Consider the following 13,086-nt stretch of genomic DNA (forward strand, 5'->3'; position numbering starts at 1 on the left):
GGACCAAATGCTGGCAGGAGGGACTAGTGTAAATGGGACATGTTGGCCTGTGTGGTCCAGTGGGGCCTGTTTTCACACTGTATCACTCCTATGACTAAGATGGGGAAAAGATGGCGAAAATAATTTATTTCCGTTCTCCCTTTTCATGCCTCATTGCTAATGTGCCCTGGTCCTCAGCGTCCACACTTGGTTCAGTGTGAGAGAACTTGCAAGGCATGACTATACAGATTCAGTACAAATCCTTCAACGCTGATCATATTTACCCCAGTATTTTGACATCAAGATGGGGAGTAAATCCACTACTAACTGGGGTCAAAAGATCTTTAACGTTCTGACGGCTAACATGGTTTAAGGACCTTCAGTGAAGCTTGGGTGCAAGTAGGGAAGGATGTCGTGAAGATTTGTTCCCAGAGAAGACAAGCAGAAATTTGATAGCAGCTTACAAGATTTTGGCTATCTTAACTAGACTCAAGGAAGAGGCGGTTGCCATTGATGGGTTGTTCAAGGAACAAGAGTGGTGGATTTCTAGGGGGAAATGCAATTCTAGGGGGAATTGTGAGGAAAATAACACATACCCGGAATGCAGTTGTGATCTGAAATTTCTTGTGCGTAGGGGCGAATGGAACAGAATGTGACAGGGCAATAGAATAAATGACAAGGCCTTTGGTGAATGTGAGCCATCACAATCCTTCAACAACTGTCTGATTCTATTCCAGCCTGGATTCACCCAGCCAGTCAGTCACTTGTGAGCTGATTCACAGGATCTCCTAATGCACAGTCAGAGTGAAATTGAAAGCAAAAGCAGAAACAGAATACAGAAAGCATGACAGAAGAAAGGTGTTGTACTTAGGAAAGTCAAAAACAAATGAAGAAGGGAAAGAGGAATGACACATCTGGTACATCCAGTGGAGCTGCTGCCTCACAGCATCAGTGACTACTAGGTGCATGGGTTTTCTCTGGGTGCTCCGGTTTCCTCCCGCACTCCAAAGACATACAGGTTTATAGGTTAATTGGCTTCGGTAAAATTGTAAATTGTCCCTTGTTTAAGAAGGATCTGCAGATGCTGGAAAATCGAAGGTAGACAAAAGTGCTGGAGAAACTCAAGGGGTGCAGCAGCTCCATAGATGCTGCTGCAACCGCTGAGTTTCTCCAGCACTTTTGTCTACTGTAAATTGTCCCTAGCGTGTGTAAAAAAAAAAATGTTAATGTGCGGGGATCGCTGGTCGGCGCAGACTCGGTGGGCCGAAGGGCCTGTATCTCTAAACTAAACTAAACTGGAGGCCAAGGTGTGTGGAGTTTGCATGTTCTCCACTGGGAACCTGGTTCCAGTTTCCTCCCACAGTCGAAGGACGTGCAGGTTGGTGTGTGCATTGGTTGCTAAAAATTGCCCTTAGTGTGAGTGGAGATCCTGGGCGGAGTTGATGAGAATGTGGGGAGACTAAAATAACTTTATACTAGTGTAGGATCCGTGTAAATGTGTGTTTGAGTGTGGACTTGGTGGGCCAAAGAGCCTGTTTCTGCTGTGTATCTCACTATGACTCCATAATTTAGAGAACAGAGGAACAGCTGGCTCACAGCCCATTAAAACCAATGTTCAACTGTGACCTTGGATGCTCTCGATATGGAGTTTGCATGTCCTCCCTATGAGCCCCAGTTTCCCCCCACAACTCCAAGGTGTGTGGGTAGGTAGGTTAGTTAGCCACTGTAAACTGCCCCAGTATGTTGGTGAGGGGATATCAAAGGATGGTTGGTGGGAATGTGTAAATGGGTGCTGGATGGTCAACGTGCGTTCAGTGGGCCATAATCTTATTTCCATGCTGTGAGACTTGACACTAGTCATGACTTCAATGGCTGCCCAATGCACACTTTGGGTGCAATGATGCACAGTTTCCTCAAACGTATGAATATATTCATGCTTTAGTCTTATAGTGTAACTTCCTGCATGTAAACGGTTGTCCAAAATCAGTAATTTCAGAAACCCATAACACATCATTCAATTACTGTGTCATTTTGCAGGATATCTTGCATGAACAGCAAGGGTGGGGTGGAAGATTGCAACCTTCACGTGGTCCACCCTGTTTCAACGAATGCAATCAACCTGGTGTGCACAATCAAATAAGATCAAATAGAACAAGTTGTCATACAACTTTAGGCTGTGCACGCCATACGCAAGAAGAAGAAGCAAGGGTATTTCTCGATCCTGACAGAGGTTTGTTACGAAGATAGACATTAAATGCTGGAGTACCTCTGCAGGACAAGTGGCATCTCTGGAGAGAAGGAATGGCTGACGTTTCGGGTTGAGACCCTTCTTCAGACTGAGAGTCAGGGGAGGGGGAGACACAGAGATAAGGAAATGTAAGGTGTGAGAACGAGACATCAAAAGGGGTGAAGCTCAAGGAAAATGTAGAATAGAACATTGTTAGCTCGGAGAAATTAACAACAAAGCAAACTGAGATAAAATGTTATCAGGGACAGTCGGACTGGTCGGAGAACTGAGAAGGGGGCAGGGATGGAGAGAGAGGGAAAGCAAGGGCTACATGAAGTTAGAGAAGTGAAATATTCAGACTACTGGGGTGTAAGCTGCCCAAGCGAACCTGCTGTCCTAATAACAAGTTCCTATTGCTGTTCTTTAAACCATCTTCCATTAACTATGTATGTGATAGGGAGAGTATTGTCAGACCTTGGTGGCTAATTCTGCATTTACACAAAATTGAGAAGACATGTAAAACAGTGAAGATGCTCCCTTAATAAAGCTCATGTTCAAATGCTTTTCTCCGTGCCTTTATACCGTTGCTTTTTAAGAAATGTCAAATTGAATATATTGTTTCCATGAAATTAACTGACCAACAGGAATTGTACATGCCTTATTTTTGCTGAAAATATTTTTTCGCTTGAAGGAAAACAGGATGACGTCGCTGAAGTCTGCAGGGTGCTTCACGTGTACGTCTTCTGCCCGATATTGCAGAACTCTTGAGGTCTTGTTAATGATCCAGTATGGGCTGTAAACAGACAGAACTAGCAGGCCACGAACTTTCCCGACGTGGATAAGCAAGTCGATGCTCATGCCAACTTCGGCAGTGAAGCAGACGGGGAAAAACTCGGGCAGTGCAGCTTCAATTTTAACCCGGCTGGTCCAGTTTCTGCCCTGATATTTAACGAGGCCCAGTTCCATGATTTCTCCTTGGATTCTGCAGCGTAGTACATCCGCTGAACAACCCTCGGCTAGTTGGTAGGATTCCGCTGTCCCCTGCAACGAGAAAAGATGGGTGAGTGGAAGTTCAAAACGCTTCAGAAAAAATGAAGGCAGTTGCCATTGCATCTTGGAAGAAAGCCAGGAGAATGTTTAAGGGGGTGTAAGAGTTTCATAACTGAGATGTGGATATTTTCAAGTATGGCAAAATTAATTAAAATGGATGTGGATTCCGTAGCATTATGAGCATGAGACAAGGAGCTCTGAAACAAATTAGTTCAGAAAAAAGACGTAGATCCTTCAAGCCTGTTATAATCATAACTGATTAACTATCTTCCGTGTCATATCAGAAACATTGAAATCACCAATGTCAAGTAATACATCCCTCCACTCACATTTTCCCCATCCCCATCTCAGACTTACTCCACCCATCTGCCACGTGCCCCTGAACCTCAGCAATAGTCACTTAACACGCGTCAGGCTTTGTCCCACTCCCACCCCTTTTCCAGCATTCTCTCCCCATGTCCATCAGTCCTTCAGGCTTGTCAGGGTCCCTGGACAGAGTCGATGGAGGAGGAATAGCGTCAGGTGTTGCATCTTCTGTGGTTGCAGGAGAATCCTCTGGAATTTTTTGAGAATGTAACTAGGAAAATGGACATGGGAGAGCCAGTAGATGTAGTGTACCTGGACTTTCAGAAAGCCTTTGATATGGTCCCACATAGGAGATTAGTGGGCAAAATTAGAGCACATGGTATTGGGGGTAGGGTGCTGACATGGATAGAAAATTGGTTGGCAGACAGGAAACAAAGTGTAGTGATTAACGGGTCCCTTTCAGGCAGGCAGTGACTAGTGGGGTACCGCAAGGCTCGATGCTGGGATCGCAGCTATTTACAATATACATTAATGATTTAGATGAAGAGATTAAAAGTAACATTAGCAAATTTGCAGATGACACATAGTTGGATGGCAGTGTGAACTGTGAGGAGGATGCTATGAGAATGCAGGGTGACTTGGACAGGTTGGAAGATGCAGTTTAATGTGGATAAATGTGAGGTTATCCACTTTGGTCGCAAGAACAGGAAGGCAGATTATTATCTGAATGGTGTCAAGTTAGGAAAAGGGGAAGTACAACAAGATCTGGGTGTCCTTGTTCATCAGTCACTGAAAGTAAGCATGCAGGTACAGCAGGTAGTGAAGAAAGCTAATGGCATGTTGGCCTTCATAACAAGAAGAGTTGAGTATCAGAGCAAAGAGATCCTTCTGCAGTTGTACAGGGCTCTAGTGAGAGCGCACCTGGAGTATTGTGTGCAGTTTTGGTCTCCAAATTTGAGGAAGGGAGTGCAGCTATTGAGGGAGTGCAGCGTAGGTTCACAAGGTTAATTCCCAGGATGGCGTGACTGTCAGGAATTTAGAAGAATGAGAGGATATCTTATTGAAACATATAAGATTATTAAGGGATTGGATACGTTAGAGGCAGGAAACATGTTCCCGATGTTGGGGGAGTCCAGAACCAGGGGCCACAATTTAAGAATAAGGGGTAGGCCATTTAGAATGGAGACAAGGAAAACCTTTTTCACCCAGCGAGTTGTGAATCTGTGGAATTCTCTGCAGTGGAGGCCAATTCTCTGGATGCTTTCAAGAGAGAGTTAGATAGAGCTCTTAAAGTTAGGGGAGTCAAGGGATATGGGGGAAGGCAGGAACGGGGTACTGATTGTGGATGATCATCCATGATCACCGTTAATGGCGGTGCTGGCTCAGAGGGCCGAATTGTCTATTGAAGGTACCTGAGGAGGGGGTGGTTTGGTTGCGAAGGGATGAGTTAACCAGGGAGTTGCGGAGGGAACGGTCTCTGTGGAAGGCGGAAAGGGGTGGAGATGGGAAAATGTGGCTAGTGGTGGGATCACGTTGGAGGTGGCAGAAATTTCGGAGGATTAAGTGTTGTATGTGATGGCTGAAGGGTGGAAGGTAAGGACCAGGGGGATTGTCTCTTCTGCGACTAGGGGGAGGGGGAGCAAGGGCGGAACTGTAGGGTACCGGGGATACACGAGTGAGGGCCTCATCTGTGATGGGAGAGGTGAACCCCTGTTCCCTAAAGAATGATGTTCTTGAATGGAACACCTCATCTTGGGCGCAGATGCGGCGTAGACGGAGGATGTGGGAGTAATGGATAGTTTTTGCAGGAAGTAGGGTGGGAAGAAGTGTAGTCGAGATAGTTGTGGGAACCTCATCTACTGTATCCGTTGTTGAAGATGTGGACTCTTATACATCGGCGAGACCAAATACAGACTAGCGGTCGTTTCGCCGAACACCTTCGCTCAGCCCGTGTGAACCAACCTGATCTCACGGTTGCTGGACACTAATTCTCCTTCCCATTCCTGCACAGACCATTCTGTCCTCAGTCTGCTCCATTGTCAGAGTGAGGCTAAACACCATTTGGAGGAACAGCATCTCATATATCCCATCGTTTAAGAGACAGTTAGACAGGTTTGGAGGATTATGGACCAAGCGCAGGCAGGTGGGACTAGTGTAGCTGGGACATTGTTGGCTGGTGTGGGCAAGATGGGCTGAAGGGCCTGTTTCCACACTGTGTCACTGTGTCACTCTATGACCTGAATTGTTTGCTCTGGAACATCGGAATGGCATAGATAGCCAAAATTGTGAGGGACATCAATGATACACAGTCAGAACCTTATTCCCCAGGGTGGAAATGTCCAACACCAGACGGCAGAGCTATAAGGTGAGATGAGAAAAGTTTAAAGGATATGTGCGGGGTAATTTTTTTTTTTTTGGCACTGGGGCCCTGGAACTCATTGGAACTGGAGGCTGATACAATAGTGGTGTTTAAGAGGCTTTTAGATAGACACATGGAAGTGCAGGGAATAGAGGGGATATGGATTATGTGCAGGCAGACAAGATCAGTTCAGCTGGGTATCATGTTCGGCACAAACATTGTGGGCTGAATGGCCTGTTCCTGTGCCTTGCTGTTCCACAATTCACAGTGAAATTATGTTAGTAAGAAGACAAATAACTGAAAGCTTTTACATTCCATGAAGTTTAGTTTAGTTTAGAGTAGCAGCACGGAAACAGGCCCTCCGGCCCACCAAATCCGTGCCAACCAGCAATCCCCACACACTAACACTATCGTACACACACTAGGGACAATTTACAATTAACTCACAAGCCTGTACGTATTTGGAGTATGGGAGGAAACTGGAGGACCGGGAGGATCCCACGCTGTCACAGGGAGAACGTACAAACTCCATACGGACAGCACCTGTAATCAGGATCAAACCCGGCTCTCTTGGGCTGTAAGGCAGCAACTCTACCGCTGCACCACCATGCACTAACCTCCAACATGTAGGTGAGACGATATGGTAGAAGGTTGCGAATGAGAACTGTGGGGCGGAGATGAATGATATAGGCTGGGTCCCACTCATCTTCACCAAGGTTACTGATGAAGTTCAGCTCATCTGGAATGGCAATGGTGTTTATTATGAGCGGTAAATAGCCCGTGTCAGTGGAAGAACATTGTAGGATACACTGAATCTCTGTGCTCCTGTGAATTTCTTCCTTCCATGTGATGTACGTTGTTGATGCTTTGTAGTTATTCTCCAGCTCTCCTGCTGGCTTTAAAAACAAGTGGTCTCTAAAACAGAAGACAACATTTAATACTTCATACAATGAACCAGAGGTTGTCAACCTTACACTTTATTCCTACATAAAGAGAAACAAATATTTCTACTTCCTTCTACCCAGAGTAGAGGATCCAAGAACCAAAGGGCATGGGTTTAAGGTGAGAGGGGAGAGATTTCATAGGAATCTGAGAGACAACCTTTTCACACAGAGGGTGGTGGGAATATGTAACGAGCTGCCAGAGGAGGTAGTTGAGGCAGGTACAATAACAACATTTAAAAGCCATTTGGACAGGTACGTGGATAGGAAAGGGTTACAGGGATAAGGACTGAAAGTGGGCAGGTGGGACTAGTGTTGATGGGGCATCTTGGTCGGCATGGGCAAGATGAGCCGAAGGGCCTGTTTTAGTGCTGACAGACTCTAAGACTAAACAAGCTACAGATCCTTTGCATTGCCTGGGTATTGGATATGAAAAAGTTATGCAATAAACGCAAACTAATCTCTCTCACTTTGCTGTTTGCTTGCAAGCTTGTTAAGCTACATAGCAAAGTCATTTGATTGCAAAGTTGCTTCTTCAGATGGGAAGAAAACACAGATACGCATGCATCAAGGAGCATTAAATCTTGGAAAATCAGGCAGGATGGAAAGCTAGCCATTAAAGAAAGCTACTTTTTTACCCTGTCCCTGCACCACAAATTACACTCATAGCGAGAAATCAGTTATATTCATGATTCTAACACAAAGTGCTGTGGGAACTCAAGCGGGTCAGGTAGCATCAATAGAATGAGTGGGCAATCAATGTTTTAGGCTGGGACCCTTCGTCGGATCTGTCCAGTCCCTCCACAGATGCTGCCTGACCCATTTAAGGTCCTCCAGCACCTGACGTTCTGCTCAAGATTCCTGCTTCTGTAATCGCTTGCATTTCCATGTTGCCGACTTTCCCAACACAAGGTTCGAACCCGACTACGGGGGCTGTCTGTACGGAGTTTGTACGTTCTCCCTGTGACTGGTGTGGGTTTTCTCCGAGATCTTCTGTTTCTCCCCACACTCCAAAGACGTACAGGTTTGTAGCTTAATTGGCTTGGTATATGTAAAAATTGTCCCTAGTGCGTGTAGGATAGTGTTAATAATCGTGTTAATATGCGGGGATCGCTGGTCGGCGCGGTCCCTGTGGGCCGTAGGGCCTGTTTCCACGCTGTATCTCTAAACTAAACTAAACTCATCCGTCTTCTCCACCTCGTGTAGGAGAGAAAGGGTCTCAACCCGAAACGTCACCCATTCCTTCTCTCCAGAGATCTTGCCTGTCCTGCTGACTTACTCATTTTGTTGTCCACCTCTTCTCCACCTTGTTCCCTGTCCCCCTCCCTTGTGCTCATCTAACTCCCACTGCCTCCCTCTCGCACCCATTCCTGTACCTTCCCTTTTTGTTCATCCCCCATCCCTCTTTACTGGAATACCCTATTTTCCTTTTCTCCCCCCTATTCACCTCCTCCCCCTCGCCCTCCACCCACTATCCTGTCCTGCTGCTTCACACCATTCCCCCTCTTTTTTCTTTATCTGGAACCTTTCTATCTCCATTTCATCCCAAGCCCTTGTTAATATCTGCATCCTTCTGCCACCTATCATCCACATTTCACTTGCTAGCTTTTGCCCCATCCGTTGCCCTGACCTATTTTTCTCAGCTTTCTCCCTTCTACTACATCAGTCTGAACAAGGTTCCCAACCCAAAGTGTAGTCTGTTTATTTCCCTCCACAAATGCTGCCTGACCCACCGAGTTCCTCCAACATTTTGTTTTTTTGCTCAGGATTGCAGCATCTGCAGTCTTGTGCTTCCATTAGCTACTGATCATTGACAAGTAACAGATCCAGATGATGGTCTCTCTCGGGAATGGCTACCCACCCAGCCTGGTGAACTTGCACTGATAAAATAATTTAGAAAATAAATCGAATGATGAAGTTGATTGTTGACACATATGCATAAAATTGAGTCAATCATGGATCCAACTGCGTTGATTGTGGTGATTCCAATGGAACCATCCCCTCTCCTGTCCTGATTGGTGCTCCTGCCTGATCAGTGTATGAAGGAACTGCAGATGCTGGTTTACACCGAAGATAGACAGAAAAATGCTGGAGCAACTCAGCTGGACAGGCAGCAGCCCTAGAGAGAAGGAATGGGTGATGTTTCTGGTCGAGACCCTTCTTCACACTATTCTCCAAATTTAGCCCGAAGAAAGGTCTCGATCCAAAACGTCACCCATTTCTTCTCTCCAGAGATGCTGCCTGTCCCGCTGAGTTACTACAGCACTTTCTGTCTCTCCCCTATCTGATACAGTTGGTTCACCTCCTTACTCCAACATATACAAATCCTTTAATAAATCCCTTACCTGTACGAGTCTAAAGGCACATGGAACTCCTCTTCCGGACTGGCCACACCAATCTGCTCCAGTGACTGCCTAGACGGAACTAATTTATAGACTATAAAGGAGATGGAGAAGTGGTTCTTTATCTATGATAAATAAAACAGAGCATTTCATTATTTACACCAGTCTCTGACTTGACTACATCTTTAAGCAAAGTGCTGGAGTAATTGAGTGGGTCAGACAGTTAAGCAGTATCTTTGGGAAGTTCCGTGAGCGGTACAGCTGAGTTGGGCCTGTTTCCATGCTGTCTCACTTTACAGATCAAGACAGCAAACATTTAGAATCGCCGACTCTTCCCTGGTCCCAGCTTCCTAAAATGCAACTGGTTCTCATGTTGCATCAAATTCACCTCACCGTGTGGACAGTAATCTCAAATAAACTAACTCACTGGTTAGTAAGGCATTGAAGACAATACTAGCAGTGTAATTGATATGGAGAGCTAAAGTGAACAACAATGAAGAAATGTGTAGGAAGGAACTGCAGATGCTGGTTTAAACTGAAGTTAGACACAAAATGTTGGAGTAACTCAACGGGTCAGGCAGCAGCTCTGGAGAAAAGGAATATGTGATGTTTTGGGTCGAAACCCAACTTCAGACTAGACACAAAATGTTGGAGTAACTCAACGGGTCAGGCAGCAGCTTTGGAGAAAAGGAATATGTGATGTTTTGGGTCGAAACCCAACTTCAGACTGAGAGTCAGGGAAAGGGGAAACGAGAGGTATGGACAGTACTAAGGACAAATGAATGGAAGATATGCAAAAAGTAACGATGATCAAATAAAGATGGAGCTATTGGTGGCTGTGGGGTCGATGATAACGAGTTATACAGACAGAACGAGACTGAAACTAGTAGGGTGACTAAGATGGGGGAGGGACGGAGAGAGAGGGGATGCAAGGGTTACTTGAAGTTAGAGAAATCAATGAAGAAAAGCTCTATTACCTGGAGAGGGGATCGGATGACAATTCTTTTATCACCTTCCACGGCATCTATCTGGACCACAAGTGATACTGAATGCTCACTGTTGGGACAATGTACATTGTACAGACGCCGCCCCGGCATCGCCATCGGGATGTCTGCCACTTCTGTGTAATTACATGGCACTGCGGAAATAAAGTTGAGTTTTTGTTTAGTTTATTGTCACGTGTGTACAGTGAGGTACAGTGAAAAGCTTTTGTTGCATGCTAACCAGTCAGCAGAAAGACAATACTTGATTACAATCGAGTCATATACAGCGTACAGATACATAAGGGAATAACGTTTAGTGCAAGGTAAGGCCAGCAAAGTCCAAACAAGGATAGTCCGAGGGTCACCAAAGCGGTAGATAGTAGTTCAGGACTGCTCTCTGGTTGTGGTAGGAAGATAAACCAAATACAATGGTAGCACTTTTCAGAAAAACATCTTGACATTTTACTTAGCATTTGCACAAGTTAATGCAGAATTATCATCAGTTCTTGGGTCTCCGGCGCTGCAATGCAGCAACTCTACCGCTGCGCCACCGTTAATTACAACAAATCTGGCAAACAGTACCAAATAGAAACATAGAAAATAGGTGCAGGTGTAGGCATTCGGCCCTTCAAGCCCACATCGCCATGGCTGATCATCCAAAATCAGTACCCCGTTCCTGCTTTCTCTCCATATCCCTTGATATATCTAACTCTCTCTTGAATACACCCAGTGAATTGGCCTCAACTGCCTTCTGTGGCAGAGAATTCCACAGATTCACAATTCTCAGGGTGGAAAATAGAATTAAATTAAATAGTATGAAATTCTCCATATTGGCAGGAAAGCAAGTACATTGTCTAAATGGGAGAGATTACAGAGCTGCGAGATGGAGGCATCTTGGCGTTCCATCACAGGGTGCAGGCCTGCAGTGTAGCACTCATTGGGAAATTCTAACAAAACATGACCGCTCATTGTGAGAAGAGTTGCATACTAATAAAGCAAGGTTATATTCAGTAAACGCCAATGATGAGATCACATCTGGAATACATTATTTGCCTCCATATTTAACGATGTTAATACACTGGAAGCAGTTAATGGACTGATTCTGGAATGGGCGGGTTATTTGTTGTAATCTTTACAGACTGTACTTGTATCCGCTGGGGTACAGAAGAGTGAGAAGTTGTGTAGGAAGGAGCTGCAGATGCTGGTTTACATTGAAGATTGACACAAAATGCTGGAGTAACTAAGCAAGACTGGCAGCACCTATGGATAGCAGCTATGGATGATGTTTCAGGTCAAGACCCTTCTTCAGACTGAGGGTGAGAAGTTCGGGATTTAAACGCAAGATTCTGGAGGGGTGCCGACAGGGTTGATGGAAATGATTCTTCTTCTGTTGGGAGAAACGAGTAGTTGACAACACTTGAAAACTATTTTTCAAATAAATGTTTGAAATTATAGAAAGTTCAAAAAGAATTGCTCAAAAACAAAGGCCTCCATTCTGCTCATCATAAACAGGCTGACCTTGGCGTTCATTTTCTTCTAGAAGCTATTTAGGAATGCTTTTCTGTAACGTATGACCATTCAGTGATATAATGCATTGGTGAGAACATGATTGATCTCATTAAATAAAGGATGTGCATGTTGGAATTAGTCACAAGAGGCTGGCTCCACCGCTACCTTGATTGGATGGGATATCAGGCAAGGAAAAGTTGGACAGATCAGGCCTGTATATCTTTTTTTTTAGTTTAGAGATACAACGCGGCAACAGGCCCTTCAGCCCACCGAGACCAAGCCGACCAGCGATCCCCGCACTGTTGGAGTTCCAAAGAATGAGAGCGGAACTTGATTGATCCCGAGGGATCTTAATCGACCAAATGTGAAGTAATTTCTCTTGTAGGAGGAGCAAGAACCTTTAAAACATTTTTAAATAACTATATTTTTTAATATATAAGAACTGTTTTTGTCTGGTTGAAAGGCACAGCTAGGAAACAGGCCCTTCGGCCCACCGAGTCCATGCCGACAATGCCAACCATTGATCACCTGCATTGTATCCCACTTTCGTGTCCACCACCAACATGCATCAAGGAATATGGGGAAAAAGCAGGAATGGGGTACTGATTTTGGATGATCAGCCATGATCATTTTGAATGGCTCGAAGGGCCGAATGGCCTACCCCTGCACCTATTTTCTATGTTTATATACCAGGGACAATTTACAGAAGCCCATCTACAAACCTGCACATCATTGGGATGTGGGAGTGAACCAGAGCACCCGGAGAAAACCAACGCGGTCAAAGGGAGAATGTGCAGACTGCACTTGAGGTCAGGATCAATCCCGGGTCTCTAGCGCGGTGAGGCAGCAGCTCTACCAGCCTGTGTCTTAAATGGTGTAAACGGTTTGAGAGGCCATACTGACCTTTACCAATCCCAATTTGAGTGCGTTTACGTACTCTCAATGTCCAACTTACCCACTGTCACAGTATACAGGTTGCTCTCCTGCTTCTGTAACACAGAAAGCTTCCCTTCAGCTTTGGGTTGCACCAATGCATAGTCCAGTTCCAGTACGTGCCCGACATCCAGACGATGCAGTTTCTGATCGGTGGTGGAACCAACAACATGTAGATTTGAGGAGTGATGCAAATCAAGAGCAATGCCCAGGGCATTTTTGAAGGTGTATGGAACCTGATCCTTCACTAGATAGTTAGACGTTGAATCTGTTCCTGCCGAAAATGCCTGCGGATAAGTCACAGATTTCATGCAAACATTTATCAAAGGCCAGAGAGAAATATTCTTTCCCAGCTTCATTCTCTGGGTTCCGTCCACGTTCTTGCCCCACAACAGATACTGACCAGATCACCAGAGATACATCTTATCCCCATGGTTTTACCTGAGCACAGATATTC

General features: G+C 45.2%; 1 protein-coding gene across 3 annotated transcripts in view; it reads right to left on the reverse strand.

Annotated features, from left to right (window-relative positions):
* Positions 1-13,086, reverse strand: part of vps13c (vacuolar protein sorting 13 homolog C) — a 294,729-nt gene that overhangs the window by 98,010 nt on the left and 183,633 nt on the right. For all 3 annotated transcript variants that reach the window (XM_033014961.1, XM_033014960.1, XM_033014962.1), the window contains 5 exons: positions 12,652-12,916; positions 10,182-10,342; positions 9,208-9,329; positions 6,539-6,836; positions 2,864-3,247 (listed from right to left, as the gene is read on the reverse strand). In XM_033014961.1, the coding sequence (XP_032870852.1) occupies positions 2,864-3,247; positions 6,539-6,836; positions 9,208-9,329; positions 10,182-10,342; positions 12,652-12,916 (1,230 nt within the window). The remainder of the gene's footprint in view (positions 1-2,863; positions 3,248-6,538; positions 6,837-9,207; positions 9,330-10,181; positions 10,343-12,651; positions 12,917-13,086) is intronic.

This window comes from Amblyraja radiata, chromosome X (assembly GCF_010909765.2).
Source record: "Amblyraja radiata isolate CabotCenter1 chromosome X, sAmbRad1.1.pri, whole genome shotgun sequence".
NCBI classification, from domain to species: domain Eukaryota; kingdom Metazoa; phylum Chordata; class Chondrichthyes; order Rajiformes; family Rajidae; genus Amblyraja; species Amblyraja radiata.